Source organism: Mus musculus, chromosome 17 (genome assembly GCF_000001635.26).
Source record: "Mus musculus strain C57BL/6J chromosome 17, GRCm38.p6 C57BL/6J".
Classification (NCBI taxonomy): Eukaryota; Metazoa; Chordata; class Mammalia; order Rodentia; family Muridae; genus Mus; species Mus musculus.
The window spans coordinates 83500968-83518062 of NC_000083.6; the positions used below are offsets into that span (position 1 = coordinate 83500968).

At 45.4% G+C, this 17095-nt stretch overlaps 1 protein-coding gene across 2 annotated transcripts; it reads right to left on the reverse strand.

Annotated features, from left to right (window-relative positions):
• Positions 1-949: 949 nt before the first annotated feature.
• On the reverse strand, positions 950-13366 carry Cox7a2l (cytochrome c oxidase subunit 7A2 like). 2 transcript variants are annotated; one of them, NM_001159529.1, is made up of 4 exons: positions 13237-13366; positions 3133-3261; positions 2964-3032; positions 950-1770 (listed from the first exon to the last, which is right to left on the reverse strand). In NM_001159529.1, the coding sequence occupies exons 1-4, from the start codon at positions 13306-13308 to the stop codon at positions 1636-1638; spliced, it is 405 nt and encodes a 134-aa protein (NP_001153001.1). In that variant the 5' UTR covers positions 13309-13366; the 3' UTR covers positions 950-1635. The 2 variants fall into 2 exon arrangements, with proteins under 2 accessions (NP_001153001.1, NP_033213.1); NM_009187.3 differs by lacking the exon at positions 2964-3032.
• Positions 13367-17095: the final 3729 nt, after the last annotated feature.

Below are 17095 nucleotides of genomic sequence, written 5' to 3' on the forward strand. Positions count from 1 at the left end.
CCCCTCCCATACCCATTTCTTGAGAAATCATTTTAGACTAGACATTGTCTAGATCTGGAAATCCCCTACTCCCTCCTTCTTTCCCCCCTGAGGGCCTATAAAAACTGGGACCCCTTTCCCCTTGGGGACAACTCCTCTACCCCTGTAGATGCAAACCACTTTATTCTGGCTTTCCCAGAATAAAGCCACTTTATTCTGGCTTTCCCAGAGAGTAGGTAATCCCCTACTCTCTCCTTCTTTCCCCCCTGAGGGCCTATAAAAACTGGGACCACTTTCCCCTCGGGGACAACTCTACCCCTGTAGATGCAAACCACTTTATTCTGGCTTTCCCAGAATAAAGCCTCTTGTGGTTTGCATCAAGCTTGGTCTCTCATGAGTTCTTGGGGGTCCGCTATTATCTCGAGACTTGAGTGAGGGTCTCCCTTCGGGGGTCTTTCATAGGAACTATATGGAAATCAACAATCCTATTACTGGACTCTGAGAAACTGTCTTGTAAAGATGGGGCTGGGGCTGAAGAGATGGCTCAGTGACTAAGAGCACTTGATCTTGCAGAAGGTTCAATTCCCAGAAGGAAGATTCAAAACCCACTGAAACTCTAGTCCCAGGGCATCAGACACCCTCTTCTGATCTTCATGGGCACCAGGCTCACATACATTCTTATGAGTAAAAAAAACACATATTAAATAAATAAATTAAAAAAAAAAAAGGCTTGGTGGCTAATTAAAAAGAAATCAACGCTCAGGTTTAGGGAAGCTCAGTCCCCTATGATTAGTTTGAAAAGAACTCTCAAGCTGTGCATGGAGGGGCACACCTTTAATCCCTGCACTCCCAAGGCAGAGGTGGGCAGATCTTTGTGAGTTTGAGGCCAGCCTGATCTACAGAGTGAGTTTCGGGTGAGACAATGAAACAGAGCAAGACACTGGCTCAAAAAAAACAAAAAACAAACAAACTAAAAACATCTTCATTCCAGTGTTTATTCCGCAGTCCGGTCAATCATAACGTAAAGCCACAGCATTATTAAAGGAGAACTCCTGACACAGCTGTCTAATGTGCAGCACTGACAGGTGCTCCTCCCACGATGGAACAAACACCCATTTCCCTAGGTTCTGGGCGAGACACACAACCCTTTGAAACCAACTGCCCACAAATAGAGGCAGGTTGCTATCATTCCTCTCAATGTTTTCTGCAAGGCGGAGCAATCCCTAGGGTGGCTAACTCAGCCCTCACTTCACCACCTGTCCGCTGGCTTTTGTTTTCCTTCCTCAATCACACCTACACTCCAAAAGGCTTCCGCGCTTCGCTTCCCGCTCAGACACCGCCTGAGTCCCGAGGCCCTGAGCACGGCTGGCCACGAATGAGCTGGAGAGCAACTTTCCTGCAGAACTCCAGGGAAATCAGGAGCAGAAGCACAGCTCAGTGATGGCTCAGTGACATTTCCTTAAACAATAGTTTTAACTGTCAAACCAGCTCTGACATCTGACAGGCCATCTGCACACCATAAACAAATCAAAACAATGTATTCTTATCTTTTCCTTTGTTTGCAAAATGTTAAGTAGACTATCCAAGTGGAAAACATGAAACGTGAGGATTCAAAGGGTTTGTGCCACAAAGTGAACCAGTCCTCCACAGGCAAGCTCATTTGTTTCTGGGCTGCGAGGCCATGTAGAGGGCGATCAGGCAGTAGATGGTCCCTCCCAGTGTCAGAGCCATGGTGGTCCGGTAAAGCATTTGGTCTGGAAGGCCTCGTTTCAGGTGGAAACCATCAGCCTTCTGCAAAGCAAGAAAGAACTGTGAGTTGGCTGGAAAGATCAGATTTTACTACAAACTAAAGAAGAAAATTCTCAAATCTTAAAAAAAAAAAAAAAAAAAAAAAGTCTGGTGAGATGGCTCAGTGGGTAAGAGCACCCGACTGCTCTTCCGAAGGTCCGGAGTTCAAATCCCAGCAACCACATGGTAGCTCACAACCATCCGTAACAAGATCTGACTCCCTCTTCTGGAGTGTCTGAAGACAGCTACAGTGTACTTAACATATAATCAATAAATAAATCTTTAAAAAAAAAAAAAAGAAAATTCTCTCCATCATGAAAACTACTCCACAAACACAATATAGCGGGCAACTGGGATGCACCAGTGTGGCAGAACACAGGCGTACTTCCTGATAAGCCTGCAGTCACTCTCTACAGCCACATCCATGTTTCTAAGGCCTGTACCACAGTCTCAGTTTGCAAGGGCAGAGGCCTGGAAACGTTTGAAGATAAAGACTCTGTAGGATCCTAAACTCATTTTGTGCAGTCTCCAAAGGCTCCTTAAATCTCACGCATTAGATTTAAAAGACTTACACTGAACAACATGAAAGTGCTCTACAGCCAGGATGGACCTGAACCTGGATATACTCTTGTGGGGGAGGCAACCCTCTAAGGATAGCTGTAGTGAGTGGGCTGTCACTCCCCAGCGCTTGACAGTCAGGTCACTAGGTTCTTGATTATCTCTAAACAAATTAATCACATTCAAGTGTCAATTCTGGCTTCTCTCTGTTGATGACCTACCTAAGAGGGCTTCCCAACTTCCACCAGTAGCGTAGTGAACTACAGCACCAAGCAAGCCAAACAGAAGAAAACTGGTTGCCAAAAGTCACTGCATAGGGCTGGCAAGATGGCTCAGCAGTTACAAACTATTGCTGCTCTCAGGTCAGTTCCTACAACCTGTAACTTCAGCTCCAGGGGATTCAACAGCCTCTCCTGATCTCTACACAGACACAGACAAGACACACACACAGACAGAAACACAGACACACAGAGACAGACTTTTCTGAAGTCACTGCATGGGTGGCAAGCATTAATAGATCCTGGCTGATTCAGTGTTATTCATTACACATGCTCCTGTGTTCTCAATGATTACAAGCAGTCTGAAATCTGTGTTAGTGCAATGAGGTCATTAGCCACGCCCCTGTTACCAGCATCTACCTGTACAAAGGTTCCATTATTAGCCAACGGACCAAACTGAAGTAAAGAGTTCTCCTTAAGAAAAGGAGGCTGGGGAGAAAACAACACTAAAGTCAAGTCAGTTTTAGAAGCTCCCAGCCAACACACATGTGTGTGCATTTCACAGTTCTGTGTTCCCATCTTCACTCACCTGGAAAAACTTCTGCAGCTCTGGAACTTTGTTCTTCCCAGAATAATCATATGCTGTCACACTGGAGGTCAGTTTGGTTGGTGTGGCAAATATGATAGGTGGTGCTTCTGTGGAAACTGGCTTTAACCCCTGCAGGACAGCAAAAGGCAACAGAAGCCATGAGTTTGTTTGGGCAGCTGAGCTACTTCTGGAGGCAGCACTAAGTGTATAAGGGCCAGAACAGGGTCTCTGTCACTTGCATTATGGGGCCTTTGGGTGGTTCTCAACCCTCTGACACAATACCCTTAGTAGCTTCCAAAGCAAACTGTCAAGAACTCTACCAGTGAGATGGGAAAGACAAGAAAGGCCCCATGTGAGCTTCAAGAAGTACTGTCTACAAGGACTCCAACGTCCCCTCTTTCGTCTGTCTGAACGATGTACTAAGGCAGAGCTAGGTAAGTCAGTAAAGTGCCCCTGCTTGTAAGGAGGCCTGAGCTCACTCCCAAGCACCATGTAAGCTGCTGGGGATGGCTGCATCACCTTGTAACCCCAACACTGGGAGGCAGAGTGGGAACAGGCAGATTCCTGGGACTCAGTCTGATTAAAGAGCACCAGGGCCCAGTGAGAAACTTAATAAATACATAAAGTGGATGGCTCCTGAGAACTAGGCTGACCTCTGCCTTACCTATGCATGCACACACACACACACACACACACACACACACACACACAGAATCCACAGTTCGACTACACTGTGGTAGCCCACACCTTTATTCCAAGCACTTAGGAGGCAGAGACAGGAAGATTTCTGAGGTAGAGGCCAGCCTGGTCTACAGAGGGAGTTACAGGACAGCCAGGGCTACCCATTCCATGATGTCATTACAGCAAAGCAGACCAGAGGTAGATGACTGCTGCTTAGCACAAGAGGGTGCTGGATGAGGGGACAGCTTTCTTTCTGAAGTTCTGCAAGTGTTCTAAAATTAACTGTGGGGGCTGGAGACAAGGGTCAGCCATTAAGGAGCGTGCACTGCTGTTGCAGAAGACACAAGCTCAGCTCTCAGCACCCACATGGCATGCATGGCTCACAACCACTGGAAACTCTAGCTTCTGGGGACCTGAGAGCTCTTGATTATACAAGCACCCAAACACAGGTATACATATACACACAGACATACAGTTTAAAAACAATAAAAATAAACCTTTTTTATACTTGGAGAATGGCCTGGAATTTGATGTATAAACCAAGCTAGTCTCAAACTTATAAAGATCACCTTCTCCCACCTCCCAAGAGGTGGGACTAAGTATGTGGCATCACTCCTGGCTAAAAATGACCCTTAATATAGATAGGGCTGTGGTGGAGGTGCACTTGGGAGGCTTGCTATGAGCTCAGATTGGCCTCCAACCCCTGGCCTCACCAGGCTATAGGTACACACCACCACACTTTCAAACTAGACACTTTAAATGGTGGAGCTGCATGTATAGCATCCTGATTACATCTCAATAAGCCACGAGAAGGGTCGTGTTGTTTCAGACAGGTTCTTTTTTTTTTTTAAAGATTTATTTATTATTATATGTAAGTACACTATAGCTGTCTTCAGACACACCAGAAGAGGGAGTCAGATCTTGTTAGGGATGGTTGTGAGCCACCATGTGGTTGCTGGGATTTGAACTCTGGGCCTTCAGAAGAGCAGTCGGGTGCTCTTACCCACTGAGCCATCTCACCAGCCCCTTCAGACAGGTTCTAACTGTGGCTCCTGAGAGCAGGTCAGCCTTGAACTCAGTAAGACCCACCTGCCCTGCCTGAGCACTAGGATCAGGGCTGCCTTCTTGCTATGTTCTAAGAACTGCAGAGCAGGCTGAGGGTGCAGCTCCTGTCAGAGTCCCTGCCTAGTACATATAGCCAGGACCACAAAAACAAACAAACCAAACCTAAAGGGAACTATTTTGCTTTTTATCGTTAGACACTAGCTGCAAAGTAACTTATGCCCACATTTCTCCACAGCAGCACTGCACACTAAAGTTGACTTACCAGCCAGTGAAACGATCCCTTCAGATTCTAACTAGGAAAATAAAATGTTATGTTTGAAAGAAGTTTGAAGTCTTGACTCGAGTCTTTATTTCTCAAATTTATAACTGACAAGATCTAAAGATTAGATATTAAAAGATCAACACAGAAAGAGGAGGGAGGTCAGATAAAAATGAATTACAAAAACAGAAAACAAAAACCCACTAATGTTGTCCCTACCAACCAGGCACGAGAATGAATGGAACCCAAAACTAAGACCAAACAAAGAAGGTTCTGAAGTAAGGTTGCTGTGGTTTGGGAACGGCCTGTCTAAGGCGATCCACTCACTCGATCGGCAGGTACAACCATCACCTACTCTACACTAGACATGCACAAGAACGTCGGCTAGCTTTTTCCCTTTCTCTCTCTCTCTCTTTTTTTTTTTTCGTTTGGTTTTTCGAGATATGGTTTCTCTGTATAGCTCTGGCTGTCCTGGAACTCTCTTTGTAGACCAGGCTGGCCTCAAACTCAGAAATCTGCCTGCCTCTGCCTCCCAAATCCTGGGATTAAAGGCGTGTGCCACCACACCCGGCTCTCAACAGCTTTTAAATAATTCCATATACTCTATAAAAATTCAGAATACACTTTTTAAATTATGTCTTATTTCAGTATCTCTTTAAAAGATGTTTATTTATTTTATGTATATGAGTAGGCTATCACTGACACACCAGAAGAGGGCATCAGATCCCATTACAGGTGGTTGTGAGCCACCATGTGGTTGCTGGGAATTGAACTCAGGACTTCTGCAAGAGCAGTCAGTGTTCTTAACCACTGAGCCATCTCTGCAGCCCTTATTTCAGGATCTTATTCCTACTATGATTATGAACTCTGTATTCTCCCCAGTGAGGCTCAGTTGATCCTACTGCACTATCCACTCACAGTATAGCGTGTTGGCCCTCGGTGAAGAATGGGCATGATATTCACCTCCCTGCACCGCGGTAAATCACGCAGCGACTGTAAAGTCGACAGCCCCTACGTTTCCAGGCACTGCCACTCCGGAGACTCAAGCTCCCCAGATGCCCATTTTACAGAACAAAATCCCAAGTTCTAGACATGGCAGCAGTGGCGCATGCAGAGGCAGGTGATCTCTGAGTTCGAGGCCAGCCTGGTCTACAGAGTGAGTTCCAGGACAGCCGGGGATACACAGAGAAACCCTGTCTCGAAAAACCAAAACAAGCAAACAAAAACCAAACTTTAGTTCTTCTAATAGCTTTGGAGTTGTGGTGCTGCCCAGGCACCCTGTTCTGCCCTCGCCTACTTCAGCTCCTTCCTTTTCCTTAAACCCTGCACCTCCCAGGCTGCCTGCAGGCTCTTCAGGCTCTACACAGCATTCCCAGCACCTTTCATCACCTTAGGGAAGGAAACTTTTCAAAAAAAAAATGCTGTTTTGGTTTCTGTTTGTTTAAAACAGGTCCACATATCCTGAGCTGGCCTTTAACTCACTTGCAGGCCAGGCTGGCCTTGAACTCCTGATCCTGTAACCTCTGCCTCCTGAGAGATGAAATTACAGCATCACATCAGCTCTACTGGCCCTTTGCCAAGCTGCATGTCCTCCTCCTGACCCTGCAAACACCTTGTTTTTCTCCATAGCACTTAACCACCATTAAACATACTGCATCCCTTTATTTACTATCTCCCTTATGCAAAAGAAGCCCCACATACGCAGGATGCTGGTCACATATGCACGCAGGATGCTGGTCATGCTTTGGTCGCTAATCATATTCCCAAGACTAACAGAAGCAGCTGATAGACAGCATATTCCATACACACTTGCTAGACAGATAACTGCACTAGTAAGGCGACAGCATGACAACACAGGAGACTCTCAAGTCTACTAACTGGCATTTGCCAGCAGAGCCTCCCTCCTGTGGCAAGGGGAAAGACCTGAAAGAGTCAGTAAATTGATGTCAGGCTATGCTTTGTTTGTTTGTTTGTTTGGTTGGTTGGTTTTTTTGAGACAGGGTTTCTCTGTGTAGCCCTGGCTGTCCTTGAACTCAGAAATCTGCTTGCCTCTGCCTCCCAAGTGCTGGGATTAAAGGTGTGAGCCACTATGCCTGGCTCAGGCTATACTTTTTAATGCTGATTCTGTATATAATCCCTACCTCTAAACAGTTCACAACTCTTAAACTCTTCCTAATTGCTAAAAAGTAGGGAAAGAAGAAATGTGTCTCGGAAACTGAAGACAGGGCCACCTCCAGTCTTGAACTGCTCCAAACTGTATGTTGTGTTGTGCTGTGCTGTGTTGTGTTTAGGACAGGGTCTTGGGGAGCTCAGGCTGCCCAGAACTTCCTCTGTAGCAAGGATGAGCTTCAACCCCTGGTCCTCCTGCTTCTCTGCTTCTCCCTCCCAGGCTGCGGTTACTCAGCTGCACCAGGATGCTGAGCTCAGTTTTTAAAGAAACAACACAGTAATTAAGTGCAGTGTGAGTAGCAGCAGGCTTGGCGGTGCTGGTGTACCACCTGTCCAGCTCAAATAAAAAACAAACAACTTACTTTTAAATTTTATATAGTTATGTGTTTATGGGGGAGTGGTGGCACATCTGTGTACATGTGAATGCAGGTGTATCTGAGAAGCCCACAAGAGAGGATCGGATCCCTAGGGGCTGGAGTTACAGGTAGCTGAATGTCAATGGACTCAGGTATCGGCAACTAAACTTAGGACCCCTGAAATTAATTAATGGAATAGCCATCTCTCCAGCCGCCAGCTGAAATGTTTAAAGAAAAAGTAACCCTGATTTTCCTCCTAAAGCTGACTGGTTCAGCACTCTTACTCTTTAGATCTAAGGAGGATGGAGATAGAAAATTATTTTATTCTTTAAAAATGTTTTTAACGGGGGCTAGAGTGAAGGCTCTGTTAAGAGCATCTGTTCTTGCTAAAGACTCATGCGGTAGTAACTCTAGTTCCAGAGAATTCAATGCTCCCTCCTGACGTCTGTGGACACTGGGCATGCATGTGGTGTACATACATCCATGCAGGGAAAGCTCTCACAAGTAACACATAAAGTAAAAAAAACACAGTTTGTAAGTGTTAGCCTATCAATCTGCTCACCTCTGATTTATGACTGGAAACCAGATTTCATCTTCAGTGACTCAAATCATTTCTTTTTTGGGGAGGGAGGGAAGGGTTTATGTGGCTCACATCTCCATATCACTGTTCATCATTGAAGGAAGTCAGGACAGGAACTCAAAGAGGACAGGAACCTGGAGGCAGGAGCTGATGCAGGGCCATGTCCTCATGGCTTGCTCAGCCTGCTTGTTCCTGCTAGTGGGGACTCTCATTCTAGATACAGACTTTCTTCCCTGCGTTTCTATTGCTGAGACTCAAATCATTTCTAAGTAAAGCTGGGTACCCTCACCATGTCTCTGCCACCTCACACCCCAAATGCCTCAAACTCACTATCAACTTCTCAGGACCTCCATCTGTATGGAGAACACTGCCACCTTCCCAGTCCCACGTCATCTTGAATACTCCTTCTGCATGCCCAGAATGCTGTTCATCAATAAGATGGCACATCTACCTAACTTTCTGCATCCAATGTCCTATTCACTTCCTACAAAATTTAGTTCTTTTATCATTGGCCCTTTATGACTCACCTCCACAGTCAAATTTACTCAGTCTCTCCTCCATTCCTCTTGTTCCTCGGGTCCCCACAGCGACCATCATTCTAGTGTCTTAACTAGATTTGCTGGATCAGAGTAAAACTGTATCTCCCTTTTTAAGAAAATGCCAGCTGGACACAAGCTAGAATCATCAGGGAAGTGGGACTCTCGATTAAGAAAATGCCCTCACTAGATTGGCCAGTGGGTGGTACAGCTCCTGGGTTGGTGTTCCTCGGTGCTATAAGCAGGCTGAGTAAGTCAAGAGGAGCAAGCTTGTAAGCAGTGTTCCTTTATGGTCTCTGCTTCAGTTCCTACTCTGACTTCATTTAGTGATGGAGAGTAACTGGAGAGTAGTAAGACAAAATAAACCCTGTCCTCCCAAGTTGTTTGTGATCATGGTCTTTATCACAGCAATAAACCCTAGCCAAGACACTACCAAAGAACATTCCAAAGTGGCTAGCTACACCAGTTAAAAGTCTCTCCAGCAATGCAGTAGGCATCTGGTTTCCCTACATCTTCCTTTCCACAAGCTACTGCCTGCCTTTTGATCACAGGTACTTTGGCAGACATGACGTGGTATTTGATTTGCTTTTCCCCATTGACTAATAACGTCAAGTACCTTTTCATGTTCATTTATTTGTAGCACACGTCACAAAAAAGATGGATGCTTTTTAATCAGCCACTATCAAGTATTCTTCAAATAATTAGTTGCCATCGAGTTGATTTACAAATCTCTCTGCTACTGTTGCAGAAGTAGCATTTCCATATTTGGTTATTTATTCACTTTATAAACATTTTCATTTTACAGTGCACTGTGCCCAAGAAAGGAAGACAATATACTACTAATGCTACTAATGATGAGATCAGAGCACAAAGTAGAGGGAGTGAGCTGGGGGGTGGGGTGGGGGTGTCCCTGAAAATACTAGAGCAGGCAGGAGTGATTCTCATGAGGCAAGAAGGGAATCTGGTTCAACTTCTAGAGTCTGATCCTGAACAGTTTATTTTTGACATATTTAATAAACACAGTACAACTATGGGCAAAAGTTCTCTCTTGGCAATTACCACAACAAAGCTTAAGGCATAAATCCATTGTCAACAGTAAGTAGTAAGTAGTGTTCCTCTATGGCCTCTACTTCACTTCTCACTCTGACTTCACTCAGTGATCAGGGAAGTTGTTAAAAAGACAAACTAAACCCTTCCCTCCTCAAGCTGCTTTTGCTCACGGTCTTTAGCAATAAACACTCTAGCTAAGTAAGACACTATCAAATGAAGACACCCAAACTCAGACACTCCTTTGCAAAGTGCATGTCTTTAGCAAAGTACCAATGCTATGACCTCTTCCATAAGAATGGGTTCTATTGACCAAGAAACAGTGCTCAGAATAAGGGTCTAGGGGGCTGGCAAGATGGCTCAGTGGGTAAGAGTACTGACTGTTCTTCCAAAAGTCCTGAGTTCAAATCCCAGAAACCACATGGTAGCTAACAACCACCCGTAATGAGATCTGACACCGTTTTCTACTTATGTATAATAATAAATAAATCTTTTAAAAAAATAAATAAATAAGGGTCCAGGGAGGAAGGGTCTGGTATAAGCACCTTAGATTCTTCTGCAAAGCACATGGGAACTCTCCAATAAGAATGGGCTCTAGTAATTGAGAAACAATGCTCAGAAGGCTGGAACAGACATAATATTCTATGGGGTTTGGGGTGAAGCCTGGACCTACAGATAGCAAAAGATTACCAGGTCACTGAATAGATCCAGTCCCAGCTTTCTGGATGGAAATGGGTGTAAATCCCTTGTGTTGAGAGAAAAGCCTGACCGTTTGTTTTATTAACCTCCCTGGTTCCCCCAGTGCTATCCGTGAGCATGAGCCTACAGGGACTGTGAAAGACATTCTGAATATACAATTTATAGAATGCCCAACCAAACCTGCTTCTTTCAACATAGCCCGAGGAAAGTAATGAGCTGGAGATGTAGCTCAGTGGTAAAGCACTTGTCGAGCATAATAAAGTCTTGGGTTCAATCACTACAACCATAAAAATATATGCATAAAAGCTTTTGAGTAACTTAGAAATTCTAGGGCTGGAGAGACGGCTCAGTGGTTAAGAGCACTGACTACTCAAGGAGGTTCTGAGTTCAATCCCCAGCAACCACACGGTAAATCACAACCATCTGTTATGGGACCAGATGCCCTTTCTGGTGTGTCTGAAGACAGTGACAGTGTACTCATACATAAAATAAATAAAAGATAAAATCTTTAAAAAAGAAAAGGAAAGAGAGAAAGAGAAAGAAAGGAATTCTGGCATTAGGATGAAATCGAATTCAAGGAAGCCAACCAAGCAAGCACACAAACACCTCATCCTGAAAGTCCTGTCGATGATGTAAAGGGCCTTGTTAGGCAATTCCTACTCTGAGTATCAATTTTACTTCAATGTCACTTAATCAAATTTCTACTTTCTCCTTCTAAACAACAAAGCTTACCCTTTGCTTCATCTCCACTAGAAACATCTATAGAAACTAGAGAAACGGTGCAGCAGGTTAAGAGCACTGGCTGCTCTTCGGAGAGGACTCAAGTTTAATCCCCTCTACCCACACAGTGGCTCACAACTGTCTGTAATTCCAGTTCCAGGAGATTTGGAACCTCCTTCTGCAGGCCTAAGCATGCATGAAGCGCACAGGCATGCATGCAAACAAAACACTCATATACATAAAAAATAAAATAAAATATAAAAAGCACATCTACAACCACCACAAAAGAAACTGTGACATTTTTGATGAAACAACTCATACGCTGTAACATGAAGGAACCTCAAAAGTGAAGTTTCTGTGGGGTTTACAGGGGTTCAAAAACAGGCAGAACTATTTATAACTGATAAATGTCAAAACAGGAAGGCAGACAGGGGTTTTAATGCGAGTTTGAGAGACCTTCCTGCAGGTGGTATAATTTATGGTCTGGGTACTAACAAAGGAGTGCGTCACATGGCATAAGTATGCCAAACCTTGCCTAAAGTAACATACCATCTCTATGCACTGAAAATACACTATAGATGATGATACAATGCAATCAGCCATTTACCTACATCGTCTGTCAAGAAATCAGTCAACATACTGGCAGTTCTTTCCTTACAACTCATTACACTGGGTTCCACTGACACCACACTTGCTCACCTCTAACACTGGACTGTTCTTTGAGTGAATTTTCCTCATTTCCTTCCACATTTCTGTAACAGAACGATGGTGTCTCTCTCTCTCTCTCTTTTTATGATCTCTCCAGCAGCAAAGAGCCTACTAGCAGCCATGTCTGTTAAGCACCACATTCATAAAACCTCAGCAGCTACCAGACACAACACAGCACTAGACACTGAACACCTAAACACTCTTGAGACTTTTCCTCCTCAACCTCCCATACGACCCTTCTTGGCCTCCTCTCTCCTGAAAGCACATCTACTCTTGTAATGAAATCATACTTAAACACTGTCCCTTAAGATGGAGTGTCCCATAGGGGTAGAAAAGAGGCAGTAATGACAATCTCTTTTACAGCCCATACAGGTCACTTACTATTCAAGGTTTTTCAGCTTCGTGTCCCACCAAGGCTTCTCGAACTATGCTGAGCAGTGATTCAGTTCAGGAGAATATATAGCATTTATCCAGCACCAACCATCTGCCAGAAAATCTGCTCACTCGACACATCACATTTAACCCAAGTTAATGCTGCCCCGAATTAGAAGGGGCAGTCAAGGTCACTAGATTAAGGCTGCTAAATTCAGTACTAACCCAGTATTAAGTGGAACTCTAAAATACCACATTTTCACAACACTGAGATTGGAGATGGGAACGCCATTGATAGGATCTAACTGGAACCTGGATAATGTCAGATTGCCCAGTAGTCAACGGTCACCGTCTGCCACTTTAAAACTAGCAAAAGCATAAACCTCGTTGGGTGTCACTTCCGATGCTTTCCCCAGTATGTATGTATGTATGTATGTATACACATATATATATTCCCATGCCTTATGAGCGAGCTTCTCAAATCCGCCCTCCCAGTCTTCCATTTGGTAGCTGGGTAAAGCTGCTTTCTGGGCTGTGACAGGGCCAGTAACAAGAGGAAGTCACAAAGGCCACCTCAACCAGAGAGAGCAGAAACCCAAACACAGTTATGTCACCTTCTGCAATCCTTCACAGATTCTACGGGAAATCCACCTTAAACAAGCAACCACCCCAGGGGTCACCTTGACCCCCGCAAGGTATCAGACCTGAGTTCAGTGCCATGCAAACCTCGCCTAGGGTGCAGCACACACCCAGAAACCTCGGCGACCGCTCCAAGCCTGCGTGGTTAAGGACACCAGGGGACACCAGCAAGCCGGACCGGTCGGCCGGCAGAAACCCTTCACGGCTCGAACCTCGCAACTGCCTGCCTCGGGCTGCTGTTCTCCGGCCCAAGGCGACGCGGCAAAAGTGTACCTGCGGGGTGTAGGCTTCCGAAGCCCAAGCTCCAGCCAACTTCTGCGTGAAACTGCTAAACTTGTAGTACATGTTGGCGGAGGCCCGCTTCGCACCGCCGCTGCCTGTGCGACCGCCCTAGAAAAGGACCCGGCTTCCCCTTAGGCCCGCCCAAAGCTCAGCGCAAGGACCTTAATCCAAAATGCGGACTGTCTAGAGAACGCCTGACTTAAAACATAGCCTCCTACGCAACGTCGGGGGGAAAAAACCGCGCTTTCTCAAGACCTAGAAACGAAAACAAACTCTAAAAGACATGGAAAGAGGCTGTGTTCAGGCTTCCCGAAAACTCAGGCTTCTCTGTACCACTCACTTGGATGTGGGCAGTGCCAAGGCGCCTTGACAGGTGCGCAAGCGTCCTGTGGACAAAGAGGGCGGCTGAGAGCGACACAGTCGGTCAGAGCGAGTTCTGGGCGGGGCCTAGAGCGGGGGCGGGCCCAGGACGTGGGTGGGGTCTCGTCAGGCCCAGGTCCCGCCCCATTTCAGGGTTATTAGTATCTGTTGAGGGGTCTTAATGTACCAAGGGTTGTTAGGAATTTCACCTCAGTTATGACAAGAACAGCTCTTTGGAGCCGTGAGTGCATCGCCTGTAAGCAAAATCCTGTCTCAATGCCGGGAAAAGTGACAGGAAAGGAAAGAGAGTGGGAGAGAAGGAGATAGGAGAGAGAAGAGGAAAGGGGAGAAAAGAGAAGAGAGATCAAGGAGGGAGATGGTGAGAGGAAGAAAGGAAAGAAGGGGTAGAGGGGAAGAGGAAAAAGAGGTGAGGGAGAGAGAGGAAAGAGGGAAGAAAAGAGGGAAGGAGGAGAGAAAAGAAAGAGGAAGGGGAGAGAGGGAAGAAAGGAAAGAGAGGGAAGGGAGAAAAGAGGGAAGAAGAGGGAAGGAAAGAGGGGAGAAGGAAAGAGAGAGAGGGGAGAAGAAGAGGGAAGAATCTATAGGCTTTGTGTAGACGTAAACTTAAAGCACCTGTGTGTGCATCTTGCGCTTTTGAGAGTGAGATTTTGTCAGCATTCATTTGGTTGCTCATCTCTTCCTAGGCCCTGTTCTTTGAGATAAACGTATGCAGGGGAGGTGACTGGGAACACTTGTGAAATCTCTACCTTCTGCTTGAATGATGCGCAGTTACAGCTTCCTGGTTATGGTTATACTCTGCCGCACCATGCAGTGTGACTTAAGCTTCCACTCTGAGTCGAATACTGCATAAACAGAGTGTGCCGGCTTCCTAACCTCCAGGAACAAGTTTTTAGTCCTATCATTTAACCAGAGGTTTTTGCACACACATTATAGATTTATGCATACTATATTTTAAATGTAAGTTGGTAATGAATAGCTGATGATGCCAAGCTTAACATAGTATTTTCTCTAAATGCATTGAACCCCCACAACCCGAGAATTGGTACTATGACCATCTCTATTTTACAGCACAGAAGAACGGAGCGACTTGCTGAGGACAGCAATTAGTGGCAGAGTCAGGCACCAGGCTCAAGAGTACAGATAAATAGATATAAATCCAGGGCTGGAGAGAGAGCTCAGCGGTTTTAAGAGCACTGACTGCTCTTCCAAAGGTCCTGAGTTCAAATCCCAGCAGCCACATGGTGGCTCACAACCGTCCAGAATGGGATTGACACCCTCTTCTGGAGGATCTGAAGACAGATACAGTGTACTTACATATAATAAGTAAATAAATCTTTAAAGAATAAGAAGAAAAGACTCAAGGCTGAGCACTCTAGAGCAAGGGTGTGAATTAGCATCCTGCCTTTGTCTTCAGCACCTCAAATACCCTGAACAGCAAAGATTCCAGCAGCTTCTAATGATGAGTAATCCAACCTTACTGTCCACCCAGGCTTAGTTGCTGCAACCAACACCATGACCAAAAAGCAAATTGAGGAGGAAAGGGTTTATGCAGCCTACACTTCCACATTGCCGTTCATCACCAAAGGAAGTCAAGACAGGGAGTCAAGTAGGGCAGGAACCTGGAGGCCAAAGCTGATGCAGAGGCCATGAAGGGGCAGATCTTACAGGCTTGCTTTCTCTGGCCTGCTCAGCCTGCTTTCTTATAGAACACAAGACCAACAGCCCAGGGATGGCACCACCCATAATGGGCTGGGTCTTCCCACATCAATCACTAGTTAAGAAAATGCCCTACAGCCAGAGTTTATGAAGGCATTTTCTCAATTGAGGTTCCCTCCTTTCAGATAACACTAGTTTGTGTGTCAAGTTGACATAAGTCTAGCCAGGGTGATACCTTTACAAAGGCATGGTATGATGTAACACAAAGAAAAGAAATTTAAAAAAATCACAATTTCTGTTTGAGTTCTAGTTTCTCTGCAGCTGAATGATTTAAGCCTGATGATGGCCCTTTGTGAAACCTCATTCCCTCTTCAATGGAGGGGTAGCCATCGTTACCCCGTCTCCTTTACTCACGATCAGAGACTCAACCATTCAGGAGACTATAAAGCTTATGTAAAGTTCATGACCTAAGCTGCTTTGTCCTTTCGGGTCTCAACAGAACTTGGCTATAGACAAGAAGATCAATTAACTTGTGTGACAGTGTGTCTATGCTTGGGCTAGAGAGGGGCACTATTAGGAGGTGTGGCCTTGTTGGAGTAGGTGTGTCACTGTGGATGTGGGCTTTAAGACCCTCATCCTAGTTGCCTGAAAGTGAGTTTTCCACTAGCAGTCTTCAGATGAAGACGTAGAACTCTAAGCTCCTCCTGCACCATGCCTGCCTGGATGCTGCCATGCCCCCACCTTGATGATAATGGACTAAACCTCTGAACCTGTAAGCCAGACCCAATTAAATATTGTCCTTATAAGAGTTGCCTTGATTATGGTATCTGTTTACAGAAGTAAAACCCTAACTAAGACAGCATGGTTACTTAGATCTCAGTTATTCTAAGTCAGTGGTTCTCAACCTCCCTAATGCTGTGACCCTTTAGTACAGTTCCTCGTGCTGTGGTGACCCCCAACCACAAAATTAATTTCATTGCTACTTCATAACTGTAATTTTGCTACTGTTATGAATTGAAATGTAAATACCTGATATGCAGGGTATCTGATATGCGACCTCCCCCCCAGGCAACCCACAGGTCCACAGGTTGAGAACCAAGAAGAAGAGGAGGAGAAGGGAGAGGAAGAGGAGGAGAAGGAGGAGGGGAGGGGGAGGGGAAAAGGAGGAGGAGGAAGAGGAGGGAGAGGAGGAGGCAGCAACAACTTGCTAACATATACTGGTTGTAAGGAAAGGTTTTTCCTAGGTTTATACGGAATAAGAAAAGTGAACGGCTTAGGACAGCTCCCATCTTCATCCTGTCTTCCAGGCATATTTTGGAAGAGGTAGGAGAGAGTGCTGCCCAGTGTCTAGCGGCATCCAGGTGTGGCAGCTACTTGAAGTATAAAGGTGCCTGTCAACACTGCTTATTTTCTTAAAATCCCTGCCTTCTGATTTTAGATCCTGCAAGACATAAATTAAGAATCCTGAAAATGTTACACCAGCCGGGCTGTTCAGTGGGAGATAAAATGTCAGTAGCAGAGTGTGGGTTGGGATGTCACATGGAGTGGCTGATCACAGAGAGATTTTTGTCTCATTTCCCAAATAAGATGCAGCAGCCTCTGACAGCACTGAGGCACACTCTCCTCACCCGCACCGCGCATCCCACCCAGCACCAGACAGCTTCTTTTTTTTTTTTTTTAAATCATGATACCTTCAGGTTGTTCTCCAGATGGACTTCTAAAGGGAAGTGACCAGAGCCCAGGGTATAAAAGCTTGCCAAATGCTGAGTGATATGACCAAGTGCAGATGCCAACTGGTGGACCAGAAGAAATGCTG